The sequence below is a fragment of the Lygodium microphyllum genome, chromosome 4, assembly GCF_053477565.2.
Source record: "Lygodium microphyllum isolate KBCC chromosome 4, Lygodium_microphyllum_v1.1.10, whole genome shotgun sequence".
In the NCBI taxonomy this organism is placed as follows: Eukaryota; Viridiplantae; Streptophyta; class Polypodiopsida; order Schizaeales; family Lygodiaceae; genus Lygodium; species Lygodium microphyllum.
In genome coordinates this window covers 175574275-175595620 of record NC_141138.1, presented here as the reverse complement: position 1 = coordinate 175595620, position 21346 = coordinate 175574275, and the positions used below count along the sequence as shown (strand labels likewise).

General features: G+C 40.2%; 1 protein-coding gene across 3 annotated transcripts in view; it reads left to right on the top strand.

The window, feature by feature from the left end:
* The first annotated feature begins 11671 nt into the window (after positions 1 to 11671).
* Positions 11672 to 21346, top strand: part of LOC148037941 (uncharacterized) — a 53847-nt gene continuing 44172 nt past the window's right edge. The window contains exon 1 of one of the 3 annotated variants that reach the window (XM_087676975.1): positions 11672 to 12107. In XM_087676975.1, the coding sequence (XP_087533101.1) occupies positions 11831 to 12107 (277 nt within the window). In that variant the 5' untranslated portion in view covers positions 11672 to 11830. The remainder of the gene's footprint in view (positions 12108 to 21346) is intronic. The other 2 variants (XM_087676976.1, XM_087676977.1) reach the window with 2 other exon arrangements.

Here is a 21346-nt window from a genome sequence, read left to right as displayed (position 1 = left end):
TATCTTTCAAGAGGAGCCACCTGCTCCCGTTCAGCCTGCTCCACGACCAGCTAGACAGCGTGGTGCAGCATCACCTAATGCTCATGGCCTAGATGTTAGATATGCTGATGCTAGACAGGATGTTGGTCAGGCAGCAGAGCAGAGCCTGGGTTGAGGCGTTCTACTAGAGATAGACGACCTCCTGACCGTTTTGTGCCCTCTATGGATTATGTATTGGTTACAGATGTAGGAGAGCCTCTTACTTATGATGAGGCTATGCGCAGGGGTGATTGTCACTCTTGGGAGAGGGCTATGCAGTCTGAGCTTGACTCATTGCATAAGAATAAGACTTGGAGTTTGGTTTCCTTGTCTCAAGGTAAGAAGGCTTTGCCATGCAAGTGGGTGTACAAGCTTTGAAAGTACCCCTGGACACCCCAAGCCGACATACAACGCTCGATTGGTTGCTAAGGATTTTAAGCAGGAACATAGTGTTAACTTTGATGAAGTTTTTTCTCTTGTGGTCAAGATGACCACCCTACGCTTAGTCTTGGCCTTGGTTGCACAGCTTGACCTGGATTTGTACCAGATGGATGTCAAGACGGCTTTTTTACATGGAAACTTGCATGATGAGATTTACATGGAGCAGCCTAAGGGCTTTGCAGACCCTAGCAAGGAACACCTAGTGTGCAAACTAAAGAAGTGCAAACTAAAGAAGAGTCTATATGGCTTGAAACAGACACCTAGGAAATGGTACCATAAGTTTGATGCATTCATGCAGTCATAGGGCTACAGCCGTAGTGCTATGGATCCATGTTTGCACACGAAGAAAGCCTGTGACGGTTCTTTACTAATTTTGGTACTCTATGTGGATGACATGCTTCTAGCAGGGACAGCTCATGAGGAGCTAGATGCTCTTAAGGCTAAGCTCAAGAAGAGCTTTGAGATTAAAGATCTGGGATAAGCCTCTCATATACTTGGTATGCGCATTACGCATGATAGATCTTAGGGACTACTCTATCTGTCACAGAGCGAGTACATTCATAAAGTCCTTGAGCGCTTCCGCATGATGCAAGATGTTAAGCCTATTGGTTGTCCATTACCTTCTCATGTGAAGGTTTCACAGACCGATTGTCCACAAACAGATGAGCAGAGGGTCGAGATGGCCAAGATTCCCTATGCATCAGCCGTGGGTAGTCTTATGTATACCATGATAGCCACCCATCCAAATATTACTTTTGCAGTCGGGGTTGTGGCATGTTATATGGCTACACTTGGCAAGAAATATTGGGATGTCGTGAAGGGTATCATGAGGTACATGAAGGGCACATCAAATATGTGTCTTTGTTATGGCAACCAAGATACAAGAGTCGTGGAATACACTGACTCTGATTATGCAGGACATGCAGATAGTAGGAAGTCCACTTCTGGCCATGTGTTCACTTATGCTGGAGGGGCTATCTCTTGGATGTCCAAGGCATAGAAGTATACGACCCTTTCTACTACAGAGGCCGAGTATATTGTAGCCACAAAGGCTTGCAAGGAGGCTATCTCACTACAAGGATATGAAGGTATAACGATGGCGCTTTCTGATGCAAAATAGCAGTGTCGCTAAATAGCAACGGTGCTCAGACGAAAAAAACACTGAGCGAAACCCGAGCGCGTGATTTTGTGTGCATACACGAAAGAGAGAGCGAACATCTTGCACTTGAGAGGGAGAGAGAAAGAAAGAGAAAAAGAGGGAGAAGAAAAGCTTCTCACTGTTGTCGCCGCCATTCACGAAGAAGAGGAGGAAGTGCACGAAGGGCGAAGAGGAGCCATCGTCGCGAAGAGGAGCCGTCGAATCCATCTTCGAGCCTTTACGGTGAGTACATTGTTCCTTCTTGCTTTGTTTTTGTGTTTTCTCTTTCTCTTTTACTTGTTTTGTTAAAATTCATGTGTATTGAGAGAGGGAGAGGAAATGAGAGAGAAAGAGAGGGAGAGGGAGAGGGAGAGGGAGAGGGAGGGAGAGGAAATGAGAGAGGGAGAGGAAAAGGGAGAGAAAGAGAGGAAAGAGAGGGAGAGGAAGAGGAAGAGAGAGAGGGAGGGAGAGAAAGAGAAAGAGAGGGAGAGAAAGAGGGAGGGAGAGAAAATGAGAGAGGGAGAGGAAGAGAGAAAAGGAAATGAGAGAGGGAGAGGAGAGAGAAAAAACATTAAACATAATAGGAAAAGAGAGAAAGCGAGGGAGAGGGAGAGGGAGGGAGAGATTGTTATTGTTATTGTTGTTTTGTTTCTTCTTTTCTTTTTTTTTATTGTTTGTTGTTGTTGTGGTAGTCGTGGTAGTGGTAGTTAGAGATTAATTTCTTATTTTCTTGTTTGTTGTTTTTGTGGTTGTCATAGTAGTAGTAGAGGCAGTGGTAGTGGTAGCAGTAGCGGTAGTGGTAGTTGTTGTTTAATTTCTTATTTTCTTATTTGTTATTGTTATGGCAGTCGTAGTAGTAGTGGTGGTAGTGGTAGTGGTAGTGGTAGTGATAGTAGTAGTTGTTTAATTTTTTCTCTTCTAGTTTGTTGTTGTTGTGGTAGTCGTAGTCATGGTCATAGTCATGATTGTAGTAGTAGTACTAGTAGTAGTAATAGTAGTTTTCTTGTTTATTATTGTTGTAGTAATAGTAGTTTTTTTTATTTTCTTATTTATTGTTGTTTAGTTTTCTTGTTTGTTATTGTTGTTGTTGTTGTTATTGTTTTTTCTTCTTTTCTTGTTTATTGTAGTGGTAGTAGTTTGTTGTTGTGGTAGTCGTAGTCGTGGTTGTAGTAGTAGTAGTGATGGTGGTGGTTTTCTTGTTTGTTATTGTTGTTGTTGTAGTTTTGTTTCTTTTCTTGTTTATTGTTGTGGTGTTTTCTTGTATGTTGTTGTTGTAGTAGTGGTGGTGGTAGTTTTTTTTTAATTTTCTTGTTTATAGTAGTAGTAGTAGTAGTTGTTGTTGTTGTTGTTATTATTGATCTTTCTTTTATTCTTGTTTATTGTAGTGGTAGTGGTAGTAGTAGAGAGAGAGTTGTTGTGGTGGTCATAATCATGATTGTAGTACTAGTACTAGTAGTAGCAATAGTAGTTTTCTTGTTTGTTGTTGTTGTAGTAGTAGTAGTAGTTTTTTTTCTTTTCTTGTTTATTGTTGTTTAGTTTTCTTCTTTTTTGTTGTTGTTGTTGTTGTTGTAGTTTTTTCTTCTTTTCTTGTTTGTTGTTATTGTAGTAGTAGTAGTATTTGTTGTTATTATTGTTTTTTCTTCTTTTATTGTTTATTGTAGTGGTAGTGGTTTATTGTTGTGGTAGTTGTAGTCGTGGTTGTAGTAGTAGTAGTGGTGGTGGTTTTCTTGTTTGTTATTGTTGTTGTAGTAGTAGTAGTAGTAGTTTTGTTTTTTTTCTTGTTTATTGTTGTGGTGCTTTCTTGTTTGTTGTTGTTGTAGTGGTGGTAGTTATTGTTGTTGTGGTGTTTTCTTGTTTATTGTTGTTGTAGTGGTAGTCGTAATTTTTTCAAATTTTCTTGTTTGTTGTTATAGTAGTAGTAGTAGTAGTAGTAGTTATTGTTGTTGATTTTTCTTTTATTCTTGTTTATTGTAGTAGTAGTGGTAGTAGTAGAGAGAGAGTTGTTGTGGTGGTCGTAGTCGTGATTGTAGTACTAGTACTAGTAGTAGTAATAGTAGTTTTTTTATTTGTAGTAGTAGTAGTTTTTTTCTTTTCTTGTTTATTGTTGTTTAGTTTTCTTCTTTTTTGTAGTAGTAGTAGTAGTTTTTTCTTCTTTTCTTGTTAATTGTTATTGTAGTAGTAGTAGTTGTTGTTATTTTTGTTTTTGTTTTTTGTTTTTTTATTGTTTATTATAGTGGTAGTGGTAGCCGTGGTCGTAGTCATAGTCGTGGTTGTAATTGTAGTCGTCATAGTCATGGTTGTAGTAGTAGTAGTAGTGGTTTTCTTGTTTGTTGTTGTTGTTGCTGTTGTTGTTGTTGTTGTTGTAATAGTTTTTTTTGTTTTCTTGTTTATTGTTGTCCAGTTTTCTTGTTGTTGTAGTAGTGGTAGTAGTAGTAGTAGTTTTTTCTTATTTTCTTGTTTATTATAGTGGTAGTGGTAGTGGTAGTTATGGTCATAGTCATAGTCGTAGTCATCGTAATCGTGGTTGTAGTAGTAGTAGTGGCTTTTTTGTTTATTATTGTTATTGTTGTAGTAGTATTAATAGTTTTTTTTTGTTTTCTTGTTTATTATTGTCTAGTTTTCAGTTTTGTTGTTGTTGTTGTAGTAGTGGTAGTAGTAGTAGTATTTTTTTCTTTTCTTGTTTGTTTGTTGTTGTTATAGAGGTCGTAGTAATAGTAGTAATTGTTGTTGTTGTAGTAGTAGAGAGATATATATTTTATTAAAGAAAATGAGAGAGGGGGAGGAAGAGAAAAAGAAAGAAGGAATGAGAGAGAGGGAATAAACATACATCATAATAAAGAAAGAGAAAAAGAGAGGGAGATGGAAGGAGAGGAGATAATGAATGGATAAAAAACAAAGAGAGAGTAGTGGTGAGGTCCGGTGCAACACCACGAGACGGGAAACACTCCGACATACGTTAATTTGTGGGTTGATGGGTGGAGACTTTACATACGTTAATTTTTGTTGAGTTACAAGAAAAAAAATCCATTCTCAAACAATTTAAGAAAGAAAAAAAGAATGATAACAAAAACAAATTGTTTGTCGTAACGTAGACAAAATGGAAAACGATGAAGGTCTTGATGCTCAAGATCACGAGGTCTATCTTAATCAGTGTATCCCATGTTCTTGCTCTCAATGTAAGCTGGCAATTAGACGAAAACATTGATTGTCTATAAAACACGTACGACACTTCGGCGAGTTTCAATCTGAGATCATTGATCTAGCAATCTTGGATTTTCAGCAAACGGTAAGAAAAGTAAATATCAATCATGCATTATACTTGCAAGCTAATTGAATACTAAAGAGCACCCTACCACGGCACAAATCGAACCACGAACCGGCTAAGTAGAGGTTGCAAATACATTGTTAGCCACAAAAACTTGCAAGAAAACTCTCCTTCTTCTCACCAAGAATCCATATCCTCAAGACACACAAGAGGAAGGCACACAAGAAATTGGATAATTCTTCCATCCTCACTCTCTTCCTCTTTCTCACTCTCCATTAGATCTTACAAAGAAAGCACAAGAGAAAGGAGCAAGAACAAGAAAGATGAGAGTTGTGCCAAAATGGGAGAGAAGGAAAATGAAGCGTGAGATGAGAAGATAAAGAAAGAGAGAGGTTGTAACCACCTCAACCTCCCACCTCCCTAAATCACTTGACAAGCCTCCTCCTTTTCTTTTCTTGATATATAAAATTAAATTGCATACATCTTGGCTAAGGTCTAAAAGACCCTTCAATTTTTGGAATGAGACAAAATGTGTTTGACATTTCCTTTTCTTTCAACATTTTTTAATGAGCCTTTTTGGATTACACATTTTACATTGCTTCATATTTGAAATTTTGACAAAGGGGTACAATTGCAATGAGTCATTTTACAAAAAATTATTTCCATGTGAGCACATTTTTATGCATTTATTTGCATTGATTTCTTGGTCATCAAATACCATATACACAAAAATTGGGTGTGGCTGGCAAATTTTCTATCCAGGGAGGTGATGTCTCATCCCAAGGAGGAGTGCATCCTTTGCGACCAATTAGAAGAGTTCTTGGGCGTGCGACGGATGGAGTACCTGAGCCAATCCACCACTTGGAAGGTACTACCCAATCTATATCGTCAATACCAGAGGAGACAGACAACCTTCGAGACTTACCTACAATCTTAGAGCCTGAGATGAAGGCAATGATTGATGCATCGATTCCCATTGATATCGAGACTTTTGATCCGCTTAGAGAGGAAGCATCCATACCATTATATGATGGGTACCGAGTATCTCACCTGAAGACACTGCTTACACTCCTAAGTGTGCAAGCAAAATACGGGTGGAGCGATGCGAATGTGATCGAGTTGATCAGGTATCTTGTACGTACGCTTCGTTGATTTCTTTTTGGCACTATCATTAAAAACATTTGTGCTTTTTCAAGGTGTTTTATGATTTTTTTTTCAGGTTACTGAAGTATCATATATTACCACTTGTAAATACCATATCTGAGTCTCGTGATGATGCACGATATGTTTTACGAAAGCTTGGCATGGACTACAACAGCATCCATGTATGTATCAACGATTGCATGTTGTTTTGAGGAGACACGAGACTATGGAGACATGTCCAAAGTGTGGTTCTCACAGGTATCGACATGACTTGCAAGGGCAAACCATCCCTCAAAAAGTTCTTAGACACTTTTTGCTTATCCCCCGCATAAACCATATGTTTCATACGTCCGGCATGGCGAGCTTGACAACGTGGCATGCGCAGAATAGGTCCACAGATGGAGTTCAACGAATATCATAGGATTCACGCGCATGGAGTCACATCGACTCTACATTCCTAGGCTTTGCCCAAGAGCCAAGGAATCTTCGGCTCGGTCTTGCAATGGGTGGCGTGAACCCATTCGGTTTGCGCTCAACTTCTTACAATGTGTGGCCTATAATCATTGTCAACTACAATATCCCTCCATGGCTTTCTACGAAGAAAGAACATCTCATCCTTAGCTTACTCGTCCTCGGCTGCTACAAAGTCAAAAATATGGACGTGTATCTTCTTCCATTAGTCGATGAGCTTAAGATTTTGTGGGAGGAGGGGGTCATCGTGCAAGATATGAGCAAGCGCGATGGCCGACGATCCGCCAATATTCGAGCCATTCTCATGCGAATAATGCATGACTTTCTAGGATTCAGAGAGTGCTCAGGTAAATAGACTTCCGTTCTCGTTGATAATATCTATCATAGCTCGTTCAAGTTTGTATTCACTGGATGGAGGTGTTGGGATAGGTCTAGTTACCTTAGATTATCATGCATGTCCATTGTGCGGGCCACAGTTAGACTCCTGGAGGTCACAAACCATAAAGAAGATGGTATATCAAGGACACGCCGCTTTCTTGCTAGAGGGTCGTGAACTCAGGAAAGGTTTTCTTGGACGACCTCCAATACGTATGAATGTGCAAAGCTGGTACGAGCTGAAAATGGTCCACACAGAGTCACATCCAAATGGAATGCGACGATTCTTAGTTTTCTACGAGTTGCCATATTGGACCCAGTTACAGATCAACCACTTATTGGATCCAATGCATATTTTCAAGAACGTGGGCAGCTTGCTATGGGACCACATCACAGGAAAGAGAGACACTATAGGGACACGAATGGATTTGAAGGAGGTAGGCAAGATGGAGGCGCTTTGGCCCGCAGTCGAGTGCTGATGGTCGCGTGCAACTACCTCGTGCTCCTTAGGTTTTTTCCATTAAAGAAGAGTGCATTGTGAAGCAAATAGTCAAGTCTATCCGCACTTCGACGAGTATGATGCATTCTCTCAGGTCTGCGTTTTCTAAAGATGACCAATTATCAGGGCTAAAATCCCATGATTGGCATAAGATATGTCAGGTTTGTACTATGAATGGATTATAAGTGGCCTGCACATTTTGTTATTTGGAGTGTAATCATTGTTTATAATGCTTTCTCATTTGTGGCAGTTTGTATTACCGATCACGATCGCAGGATACCTTACTCAAAAAATACGCATGGCAATTTACAGGTTGTTGACTTTAGTGCAATGGATCTCACAGAAGGAGATTAAGACTTCCTCTATTGAATCCGCGAGGCGAGGAGCAGTGAAGAGGGTTTGTCTCTTTGAGAAATACCTGCCTACCAGTATGCTCACGATACAAATCCACCTTCTTGTACATCTTATAGATGAAGTGGAGATTGCTAGACCTGCGCATACGTGATGGATGTTCTTCTTGGAGCGCTTCATGAAAACCCTGAAAGGCTTTGTGCGACAACAAGCTCGGCCAGAAGGTAGCATGGCTCAAGGTTGGTTGGTGTCTGAGATGCTAGTACATATTTCACAATGACTACCAACGGTGGATCCAAACAACAGTATACTATGGTTGTTGAAGGATGATGATAGACTGACCGGAGATGTGGTGGTTGGAAATGGGGTAGAAAAAAGAATGGATGTTGCAATGGAGGAGAAAGTGAATTGCTTTTGTATGTTGCACCATGTCTCTATGGAGACATGGCTTGCCAAGTACTAGCAAGCTAGGCAAGATCGAGAGGAAGCACGATCTAAATTTCGACGTAGTACGTGCTATCGACTGATTCGATATCCTGAGGGCATGGAGGAGATGCCGCGGTTTATGTCAACACGATGATTGCATGGAGCTTTGACCGCAACGTCTCGTGAAGTGTCGGAGGTCTCAATTGAGGAGTGGGAATTCTCGAGGGGATGTAGTCCAAAGGTGATGACGTGTTTAGGGTTTGTCGTATCTATATTTTATATGCGACAACTAATCGAGTGTTTCAATGTACAATACAAAATATATAGTGCAGCGTGGTCGCGCGAACAGTATTTCCACGTGGAGTGTATTGATAAAATGCGCTCCACAACAGAGTATGGTATCATGGTAAGGTTCGAGCAAAAGAGTCAATGACGAGTAATGGATCCAAACACGGTTACAGATGAGATGGAGTATTTTGGGAACTTGCAAAGTATTGTTACGGTGGATTACCGTAGCTTCTCCATGATACTATTCGGTGTGCAGTGGCTCAAAGTGATACTTGAAGGAGCTTGAGCAATAGTTCGACAAGGTCCATATGGATTTCTCGAAATAGATTTCGAAAAAAATAGATGGATTTGTACGACACCTTTGTGTTGCCGGGCCATTGTGAACATGTGCATGAACTCATTTGTTTATTAATTGTATTACGACATGGTACATGTCACAATAGTTAAATCTCTTTTGTATGTGTTTGTGAACATGTAATCTTCTATCCAAATCCCCGATAACCTCAATGGTGGTATGTTATACCTTCATCTCCTCGAAGTGCGAGAGTATATAATCAAAGCGATGTTCTGAGCATAGATGAGGACAATATGCAAATAGAGGGGTCGATATTGTAAGGGGTGGAGGCCACCGAAAGCTTGGAGCATGTAGAGGAGCCAGCATCGGGTAGCAATGATGGAAATATAGGAGTCCAAGAAATTTTCAAGAACAAGGTGGACTCATCCTTTTGTGGTAACATTGATATCTTGCCATGATTGTACCAGTCGCTTTCATTATGTGATCATATATTTATTTCATGTATCAGTATTATGATTTAAGTACACTTTGTCTTTATTTACACGAGTATTTGTACACAGTGTAGAAACTATTTTGTATAGCCCAAATAAAGCACATAGTGCTATACCACAAATTTTTTTATCTCTATTAGCGTCGCAAATTTATATACACGCATCGTTATTGCCGTTGTTATTAGCATCGCAAAGTGTCATTATCAGTATCGTTATTTGTGTCGGTATCAACGTCGCATTTGACACAAATAGTGACGTTGATAACAACACTAATACCGACTGTTCTATGGCGTCGTCAATAACGACAGCTTTTGCGACGACGGGGGTAAATTTTTTTATTTACATTTTCACCGCTTTTAACGTCGGTATAAGGCCTATATCTTGTAGTGTTTAGTTAGGCCGTTTGATTACAAACCTTGGTATGATAGATGCCTACACTGCATTCGGATTCTATGAGTGCCATTCAGTTGGCCAAGAATTTAGTTTTCCATGCGAAGACGAAACATATTGAGGTGGGGTATCACTTCATTCGCGAGGTCATTGAGGATAGGTCCGTTGACCTTGTCAATATTCCGACTGAGCATAATCCTTCAGACTTGCTCACAAAAAGCCTCATTACCGAGTACTTTGCCTTCCTCTTGAGATTAATGGGCATTGGATGAGATGACATCTTTTTCCTCATCCTGTTGTACATGTTGTACTGTATTTTCTTTTTTCTCTCTCATTGGGGTAGATTCACCTTTAAGTGGGAGGTTGTTGGGGGTAAAGACGCCTCCACCTAGCCGCCCCTGTATTATTACACTGACAGTATCCACCACTGTACAATATAGGTGGTGGGCGCCCATCACAATCACTTATTCTTTATTCTTTTAGTGACAGTTTGAATAAAGGAAGGCCCAGCCACACAATATTGTGGTTGTTGGAGTTCCCATTTCTTGTCTCTTTCTTTCTTGCTTTTGCTCTCTCGCCATAGCTCTTGCGTGTAAGCTTCGATCCTTCTCACCTTTCAGGTCAAAGAAAATTGGCCCACTTGATAGTGGAGAAACGACAACTCCTACTATCATATCCATAAGTTCTATATGCCTAGTATCTATTATAGCGGCCATGCAAGAAACATATAGGCCTCAATGGAAAAGAGAAATGATACCTATAGCTATATATCCTAAATGCAAGTAAATATAGTTATTTTTTTGTCTGATGCTTTTGGATTTTAGGTAAAACCAAAGATAATAAATTTACATGGTGATCTTCAAACAAGGTATCTCCTACAATAAGTATGCCTTGATCTTCTATATACATTGTTGAAGCCTTGAACTTAAACAATTATTGCTCTCCATAGATTTGAGATGTGTCAATTGCTACAGATAGTATCCACTTAGAACTAGGATGTGCTTCATCAATGATGATAGTTGAATTGCCCAATGATTTGTAACAATAATCCACATACATATACAAGGAAGATCATTGTAGTAGTTGTAACTTCCATTCACAAGCAACACATATTGTCAAGAGACTATTGTATCCATTTTGATTAAATATTACTAATTTTGAAATGACTGGTTTTGAAAGGACAATTATGACTACATATGGTTTAGATTATGTAGAGAAGAATGATTGTGCATATGATTTAGATAGTGCACAGAGTAATGACATATGCTTGCTACCAAGAGGGATTGAGAGATGAAGGAATTAGAGACGAAGATTGAGCACAGGGGAAGTTGTTGCCACAATGCAGGAGTTAACTTTGTTTTGCATGGCATGCATTGATTAATAAGTATTAATAATTTTGAAAGGACGATTATGACTGCATATGATTCAGTCAAATGATTGTGCATCACAATGAAGGAAGAGGAAGCACAAGGGAAGTCATTGTGAGGATGTAGGAGTTACTTTGTTTTGCACGACATGCATTGATTAATAACTATTACTAATGAAAGAGGACTAATTTTGAAAGGATGATTATGATTGCATATGATTCAGATGAATGATTGTGCATGAGGATGAATACATTTTTGGATGCAATGGGACGATTTTGAAAGGATGATTAAAATTGAGATGACAATTATGAGTGCATGTGAGTCACAGATTGTGCATAGAGTAATGACACATACATGCTGCCAAGAGGGATTGAAGATGAAGGAAGAGATGAAGACCGAGCATAAGGGAAGTTGCTGCCAAGATGCAAGAGTTTATATTGTTTTGCATGACATCAATGGCCATTGTATACAAGAGCCATCAACGACCATTTTCATGGTAGAAAGTCAAGCAAATAGGAAAACTTGTCCGGCTTGATGTGAAAAGGCCAAAGCTGATACATGGCATTAACATTTGAAAGCCTCTCTACCTTTTATGGACGTCCACCCTAATCTGAAACGACCCTAGGTCGTGTGCGAGGCCTACATGGACATAGGTTTTCCCCCAAAGTGGAAGAGACCTCGATTCACATCTAATAGCAAGTGCCACATTATCAAAGTGCTTGTGAGCCTCATCCGAGGGTTTTTTCACACCCACTCTCTCACACAATCCCACACTCTCTTGCTCGCTCGCTCGCTCGCTCTCAACCTCCCCGCGTTTGAAATCAAAACATATAAAACATGAACGGCGGCTAACAAGACAGGTTCGATGAAGGATGTTGTCGACATCAACCTCGGATGTCGATTCGGAAGAGGCCCAGAGGCTGCAAAGCGTTGCTATCGACTCCTCTGCAGTAGCCCTGCGTGCCATCTCGTCCCAGCACCACCATCGCCGCCCTCGCGACCACCAAAGCGACGATGATGCTTCTTCCGGCTCTCTCAAGCACTATCAAGCTTGGGTATGGTTTCCTCATCAATCAATGCTGATGTTCGTTCTCCAAGCACCGGCTTGGTGTTACGCAGCTCTGGTGATTTCGGCAACGCCGCTCCCAGGTTTTATTTGCCGCCACCGCCACCTGCAATGTGGATAATTAGAGGCAAGGGTAGATTTTAGAGCTAAAAACATTATCACTACCCCGTTTTGCTTGCTGCTATTTGTAATGAGGATTATTAGAGGTAAGGGTGGATTTTAGAGCTAACGACAATGTCCCAGCCCGGTTTCCTTTGCTGCCATCAGCAATGTGGTTATTGGAGGCAAGGGTAGATTTTCTTTTTCGTTGATGAGTGCTGCATTTGTTTACACCAACAAACTTGAACTGCAATGTGACCAAGGCAAGATAATAGTTTTCAAGTAGCTTCTGGTCTCTGAAAGCAGCACTTCCCCTTCATAAAGGACAACCTTGCTCACAAGGTTGGGTCCCTTAAGAGTGGTGTTGGAAGAGTTGTGGTAAAAAGGGGTCAAGATAACCATGTAAATCTAATCATCCTTGACATTAAGCTGGGAAACATGATAGACATCATCTAGTGAAGCCAGATCTAGACCTTGGTTAGTGGCAAAACTAATGTGACCTTGGGCCCAAATCTTGACCAAGGAGTTATTTCTATGCGGACCCTCTCGATTGTAGGGTTTCGGGAAATAAAAATGTTCTCTATAGGAGTCATGTGATGAGTGGCTCCACTGTACACAAGCCAAATAGGTGTTGATGTGCTTGGCTACAACAAGTACACCTTTGCATCCACCTCGTCAGGAGGCAATTGGTAAATATGAACGAGACTCGCATCTGATGTCTCTAAGGAGATGATGTGGGTTTGAGCAGACTAGTCAGACAAATCCTTTGGAGTTGAAAAGTTTGCCGATTGTGATGGTTGACCAGTGGTAGTGTGGGTTTGGCCTTGCCACTATCCTTGTTGGCGGTTGTCACCACCCTACTTTCTCTACTGGGGGTTACTCGACTGGGGTGTGGGCGTTTGATTCTTGGATTTAGTCGTGTGTCTCTTGCCCTAGATCGACACTTGTCACAATGGCCAGTCTTTTGACAATGTCGATAATATCTATTTTTCTTGGGTACATTTTGCCATCCAAGTTTGAGAGTTGATTGAGTGGTTTCTTGGGAGTTACTAGCCTTGTTTTAATTTTGATTTTGATTGGAATTTGAACTTTGTTTGTTCTTGCCGTGTTGTCCCTTTTGAAAAGATGCAACGAGAGGCCTCACTATTGAGAATGTTTTATGAAATTGATCGAACAACCGCGCATAACGTAACAATATTACTTAAACTCATAAAATGTGGGCATTTGAGGATGTGAAATCACTTGTTGCATAAAATGAAAATATTTTTTTGGCAACTTTTTAAGGAATATGATAACTTGATTGCCAAAGGAACTAGGAGCCATGGTTGTTGAGAACTCAGTAAGAAGGCGTCGATACTAAGTTAGCTTGACTTTCAAGTCATCATTGTCTGTGATTTTAAAGTTTTGGAGCTTATGATCCAAGTTGATGCGACGAGTTCTATCTCGAGCCGCATAGTGGTCAGTCAACACTCGGATGCTAAGTCGAAATGTTGAAGCCAATAGTTGAACTCAGGCAATAAGCTGTGCATAAGCTTGACAATAGTAAAGATGTTACGAGCCTTCCATGAGTGGACGACCTTGTAGTGGAGGTGGATATGAAGGAGAGAGTTGAAACCAACCTTCTTGTGGATGGGTGGTAATTCCTTGATTACAACTTAGTCATAGAAGCAACATTTATTATAAAATTGAGAAATGTAAATTAACTTATAATCTTGGACAATGGGCACCTTGTTGGCTCTAAAACTAGTGTTTTTTTGGTATTTTTTAAATTTAATTGAAGAAGTTGATGTACAATGGGATTTTACCAATCTCTTTAAGTTTCCAGCTCTCCTTGTTATCCAAAATGACCAGCAAGTCTTTAATTCGATTTGCCTCTTGATTCTGCCAATCAATTGGCCTTCACCCGCTTTGATGGAGATGAAAAATGCTCCAAATTCATTGATTTGTTGGTCCTTTCACTTAAATTTGATTGAAAACAACTTCAGCCTTGTTGAATCCAAGTCTTGGAGCTTTTAATTTTAGGTAAGCTTCCCGACCTGTTGTTAAATCCTAATTTTTGATGCAGATTAGGATCTACAGTAAAGAAATCTGAAACTTCTCAGTCTCTGGTGATCTCGATGTTATAATTTTCGGAGCAAGGTTCTAGAAAGGTTGGGAGATGAGAGAGAACGTTGAGGAGAGAGAAAATTTAGACTCCTTCGTGAAGAACTAAAGAAAATCGGTCATTTATTGTTGTTGTCTTGTTTCAACAGCTTGTAGATGCTATCACTTGTTGTTGATCGGTCTTCTCTTACCCTTGCTTGCCTCCTTAGAAGGTCCTTCAATGACTGTAGATCAAAAGTAACATCTTTTCTCTTTCTCTTGCAGGTTGAATGTACTAAAAATATCTCTCTAGCCTCTATAAATGTTTTTTATTTTTGCATGGACATTTTTGACAAGTGATAATTTTTTAAAGTGATTTTTCTAACATAATTTATAATTAAATATTAATTTTGTCTTTAAATATTGAAAAATAAGCTAATAATTATTTTGATAAAAAAAAGTGACTGATTAATAATTTAATTGGCTAGGTAACTTTTATTCTCGAGTTTCTCTATGCTTTTTTTGACCATCGGATTGGTGTTAGGTACAATTAAATATCACTTTTTTAGTGTCACTAAACTAATGCTTATGGCTAAATGAATGACCTAGGTCAACAATTGGTACCGGATACTATCAAGTACTTATGCGGCATAACTTGTAGTAACTTTTGTCTTTGACATCCAGTGATTTCCTTGGATCCCAGACTCATATATTTACCCTAATCCTAGTCACATGTTACGTGTGTAACATTTACTTAATCATGTGATTAAAATTAATCCACATGTTAAAGAACACGATACAGATGAAAACTCAGATGTATGCATGGGAAATGGAATCCATATATCTGAACACAAGACAGTCGCATACAACAGTGAGTCACTGGCTGCGTGGGCACTGGCACTGGCTCCTCTCTCCACAGAGTCTGCAGATGGTGAAGATGATGTGACTGACTGAGGAGGAGCCACTGAGTATAAATAGGCTGAAAAAGTGGGGAGCAATAATGCTGGTCGGACAGCATTTAATGCTGGCCGACTGGTGCATAAAATGCTCCACTGGCATAAAATGCCACACAAGAAAAATACCTAAAATACCTAATAAAAATGCCCAGCCCAGATCAAGCTCAGACTCACACATGAGCTGACAAATACTCTGCTAACACCCTCTCTCAGATCATGAGTGATCTGATACAATACAATAGTACAATGAATAGGGATCAGAAACTATACAACATAGAACCACCAAGTAGAACCATGGATACCCAAGCAGTGGGTGATCAAGCCACCACCAAGGTGCCTCGGAGAGAACCTAATGTCGATGTCGATCGTACCAAACACCTGAAAATAGAGAAGATCATAGCATGTCTCTGTGTCCATCACCAATGTCTCGCAGGAGCATACAAGACCATCCTGTCAAAAATGCCTCTGAACATAGGTGACCATGAATTCCCGCCTTTGGCCAGACCGCCAAAGTGTCCCCTCATGTGAGCTCCAGACGAAAGCCTCCCGCTCTCTGTCAGATAACTAGCTCATCATGAACCTGGATGTCAATCCCAGCTCCAGGATTTGATTCCGCCAGACTGAAGTCGATGCGTCAGGGACGTCCCTCTCTGGAACCTGTGCACCTGTATAAAAATATAGATGAGGCGCGGCTGCCCCATCTGAACACCCGCTCACACTCCCTCTCTGGCACAAGAGAGTCGTGAGGGATGACCTCATCACCATCACTAGAAAGCAGCCGAGGAAGGGGCCACCAAGCCCTTCCCGCGATCCGAAGAAGAGGAGCCCTTCCGCACCTTGGACTTCACCTTGGTCGGAGGAGCGGAGTCGGAGTCTGATGAAGGAGAGGACTCATCGGTAGAGTCAGCATCCCGCTTCGTCTTCTGCTCCTTCTTCTTGGAAGCCGCTAACTTCTTGCAGTCCTTCCGCAAATGTCCCTTCTTGCCACAGTGGTAACACTGGGCCTTCGACTTCTTCTCGTCACCCCTCTCTGAAGCTACATAAGCCTCACCTCCATAATGTGCCGGAAGCCGCCCCTGTAATCTGAAGGATGTCTCATGGTTGCCCTCATCAAAGTCTTCAGGAAGAGGAAAAGGACGGAGAGGTTGAGGAATAGCTCCACAGACCATGTACCATAACCGCTTCTGCACAAACCAAGCTTTCATGATAGCACTCCATGTGAGATAATTAGGTCCATGTAACTTATCATTAGTGGAAGTGCACGGAGGAGCCATATGGAGAGGAGAAGAAGAGAAGTAGAGAAGAGATGGAATTTAGAGAGGAAACACAGCCAAAACACAAGCACAGACTACAGAAAATGAGAGTTCACATGCAATATAACCCAAAATCTGATCAATAGAAGACAAAATCTGCTGCAGAAAGTCAAAAAATCAGTCAAAAACTGCCAAAAACAGAGAAAACGGCCTGAAGTAACAGTCACCCAGCCACGAGAGATGCTGAATCAGCAAAACGCAGGCTGTAAACTGGAGAAAAACAGGTAGAAAACTGTCACCAGCAGCTGCAGATGAAAAAGGTAGGCAGCAGAGGGTGCGGAGGCAGCAGGCGATGGCAAAACTGCAAAAAACGCAGGCTGAAAACAGCCCCAAAACAGGTCGCCTGGCTGCGATAGCAGTCGTCTGATCAGCAGGGGTACAAAACAGTCTTGAAATCAGCAAGAAAACACAGCAGAAACACAAATCCTGAAAATTGATACCATGTCAGAAGTGGAGCAGCGGTGGAAGCATAAACATGTGCTGAAATAAACTGCTGAAACACAAGACAAAAAGAGAAAAGAAAGAACACGATACAGATGAGAACTCAGATGTATGCACGGGAAATGGAATCCATATATCTGAACACGAGACAGTCGCATACAACAGTGAGTCACTGGCTGCGTGGGCACTGGCACTGGCTCCTCTCTCCACAGAGTCTGCAGATGGTGAAGATGATGTGACTGACTGAGGAGGAGCCACTGAGTATAAATAGGCTGAAAAAGTGGGGAGCAATAATGCTGGTCGGACAGCATTTAATGCTGGCCGACTGGTGCATAAAATGCTCCACTGGCATAAAATGCCACACCAGAAAAATACCTAAAATACCTAATAAAAATGCCCAGCCCAGATCAAGCTCAGACTCACACATGAGCTGACAAATACTCTGCTAACAGGCTAAAACATCTATGGCATCATAATATATGCTGTTGTCCATGGAACTAGATGTAAACCATTGAAAATTAAGCACAATCTGATTATAAACTGATCACTTGTTGATTTGAGAATTGATCACAAATTGTTGCAATTGTGATCCCAAATTGACAATAGACTCATTGCAAAAACTGTGAGTAATCAATGCAAAAACTGATGCAAAACTTATCCAAAAAATGACCATAAATGGTTCTTAAAGTTGATAAAAAACTAAGCTGAAACTAATGAGAATTTTGTCTCAAAGTTGAGGCAAAATTCATATAAAATTGATCATAAGTTGATGTAAAAGTATAGTTCGAGTGCCCGAATGAAACTCATACTACTCATTTACATACATCTCACAATGACTAGTACACTAAGTAGTGACCTCATGGCAAACATATTGTCAACATAATACCTTGGATGTATGTTGAATACATGCGAGATCTACTACATACGAGAGCTGTCCATAATTGGAGGAGAAGTGCTGTCTTTTCCTTCAGCATTAGGCAATACTCTAGACCCTTGCTTCGTTGAATTTGAAGGAGCTTAGGTAAAGCTGCAACAATGAGAATGGTCTACCAAGTCATCCTTTTCCATCCATTTGGCATCCATTGGTTTCCTTATGTGTCAAAATTTTATTTCCATCCATTTGGCATCCATTCGTGATCTCTTGGAAGCTTTACCTTTGATCTTTCTTTCCTTATGTGTCAAAATTTTCTTGGGTATCAAAATCTCATCCAGCTTCTCAATCTCTGGTTGAATTTCAGCAGATATATCCTTTGGCACATCACCATGAAAAGGCTTTAACAAACTGACATGAAAGGCATTGTGTATCCACCAATGTGGAGGTAATTTTAGTTGATTTGCCACATCGTTGATCTTCTTCAATTTCTGGAAGGGCCCATAGTATCTTATACTCAACTTCAGATACAATCTTTCTCTTTCTTTTATCTTTTTTAGCCTTGCATTTTCAAAACATAGCAATACATACTCGCCCTTTGTAAATTGCAAAGTACGTCTTGTTAGAATATCGAGCTCCCGTTACTCTTCAGTCAGTCTATCTTTATGTGTGTGACCGATATTAGTTGGATACAGTTGTGCACGTGTGTGACATTCAATAAGTCGGTATAGTCAGTGACTTAACCATAGTTAGTCTTGGTTAGTCATACCTATGTGTGTAGATCTCTTTCAGTTAGTATGATGGAAGAATAATGGAAGAAGAACAACAATGAGCTGAGGCTCCTCTTCCGCTCCAATTTGTCTCTCTCTCTCTCTCTTTTCCAACATGGTATCAGAGCATGAACGCTTGCTGAAGACTTGGCAGTAGCCATTTGACATCAAGACATTAGATTTGAAGAAAATGTCATCAAAGGAGATTGTACTTGTAGCTCGTTTTTTCGCAGAAGCTATATCTTGCTACAGAAATGGTATTTGGAGAAACGGCCCGCGATTCTTGACCGTTTCAACGTGGACTACAACTTTGCAGAAGAAAGTTTTTTCAAATTTCTCGCATATCTTGAGATATTCAGCATAGACCTGTGCAGACATCTGACTGTTTACTGCAATAAACAGCAGGTGATTTAGGGGCACTGGTGGTTTCCATCCTAACAATGTATATGTTCTTATTATCATGCATTTGAGCATGATATTGAAGTATTAAATGCTCAGTTTTGGAGCTTATTTGTAGGCTGGAAACAGTGAATTGGTTGCTGTCTTGAATTTGGAAACAATATACTTACAGGGTTGAAGTATTTGTGATGCTTATTTGCTATTGACAAATGATTGGATCATACCACTTGAGTGGTAGATGCTTTTTGGGATATTGTGAGTGCTGAAAGTCCAAAGTTTGGATTGATTTGTTGTTAATTATACCAGGGTATTGATTGGTTATCGTCTGTAGGAAGGATATCTATCATCTTTACTTGACATACTTACCTTATATTCTGACCGATTGGACATGTATCAACTCCTGTATAGAGTGGCAATTGAATGAGATGTTTTGGAGTTGTTTTGAGATTTGAATACTCTTGTTTTAACATAGAAAATACTGCTGGTTATAGCAGTAGGTTGGTTGTATTTGGTATTGCTACTTGCATACATTACAAACATTGATACTTGTATGGATATAGTTTGTTGTTGGCATATTTGCTCATAAGCTATGGATTGAGAGAGCATGCAAGGTGTTACATTGGTTTTCCTTATGTATATCAGATGCTATAGTTATACAGATTATTGGATGCAGTTCTCCACAGGATGCATGGGACATACTCATGAAGAATTATGGAAATGTAACACATGGAAGAAAGATTCAGCTAAAGCAACAGTTCAATAACATGTCTAGAAATGACAAAAGCATTCATGCCTACACTACAGAGATAAAAAACATAGCGGATTAGCTTGCCACCATTGGATCTTCAGTGTCTGAGGATGATGTGATTGTAGTGACATTGAATGGACTTGGCAAAGAGTATAAAGAATTTGATACGTCTATTTCTGTGAGAGCTGAAACCCCTGATTGGGATGAGCTGATTGCTTTGCTGTTGCATAAGGAAGTTAAGCTTGGGCTGAATACAGGTTCTAGTATGTCTCAAAGCAGAGACACTGTTCTTTACTCTAGCCAGTGTGACAGAGGCAACAAAGGCCGTGACTCTTTTCAAGGTCGAGGAGACACTTGAAACACTTATGAACAGCATCAGCAGAATGCTTGGCATGACACAAATACACAAGGTTAGCGTGGATTTGGTGGCTTTAGAGGCAGGGGAAGATCACCCCATGGTAGAGGTGGTGGATCTGGTTCATGGCAGTCAAATGATCAGTTAAACAAAGATAAGGATTGTCATTATTGCGGCAGATATGGACACATTGCAAAGGATTGTTACAAGAAGCAGGAAGATATGAAGGCAAATGGTAAACAACATGGACACTATGCATCTTCTAGCGGTGCTCATGATGAGCATGCTGACAGATTGTTTGTCATGTAGCATGTGTCTCGGAATGTATCTAGGTAGAACAGAGATGAGAGATGGTACATTGATTCAAGGGCTTTAAATCATATGACATGCCATGGAGAATGGTTTGATGAGATGGTTGTAAGTTCACATGGTTATGTGTGTACTGGGGATGATACTCAACATGACATTCAACACATAGGAATTGTTCCGTTGATGCCTGATGGCAAGAAAAAGAGGCTGCATGATGTGCTACACGTACCTATAATAATAAAAAATCATTTGTCAGTTGGACAGATTGCAGAACAGAATTTGCAGGTGACATTTAATAGAGATGGATGCTTTGTTGAAGAATATGATAATGGCTGCAAATTGATTGCTAGAGGCTGAAGAGATGGCAAAATGTTTACTCTTGATGCGTCAATTCCAAAATTGAAAGCAGCCATGTTTGCACATGATGATGGTGCTATACGGGCTGTTGGGATGTAGCATAAGCGGATTGGCCATGTGAATGTACAAAAGCTGAAATCTATACAATAGAAGAAGATTGTGCTTGGACTGCCTAAGTTCAAGTATCATGACTTTGGACATGTATGTGATGCATGTCAGTTTGAAAAGCAAGTACGGTTTCCATTTATGAGACATGTACGGAATAGCTTATGACCCTTGTAGTTGGTACATTCAGATGTATGGGGTCTGTCTCATAATGTTTCGTTTGGTGGTGCTCGTTACTATATATCCTTCATTGATGATTTCAGCAGGTATACTTGGCTTTACATACTGAAACATAAGGATGATGTGTTTGATGCATTCAAGGACTTCAAGAAGTATGCTGAAAATAAGTTGAGCTGTAAAATTTCATGTCTTAGATTAGATGGAGGTGTAGAATATGTCTCTAATTACTTTGACAGGTACCTTGCTAAACATGGGATCAGAAGACAATTAACTTGCAGCTATACGGCACAACAAAATGGTGTAGTAGAAAGGAAAAATAGGGTATTGATGGAATCGG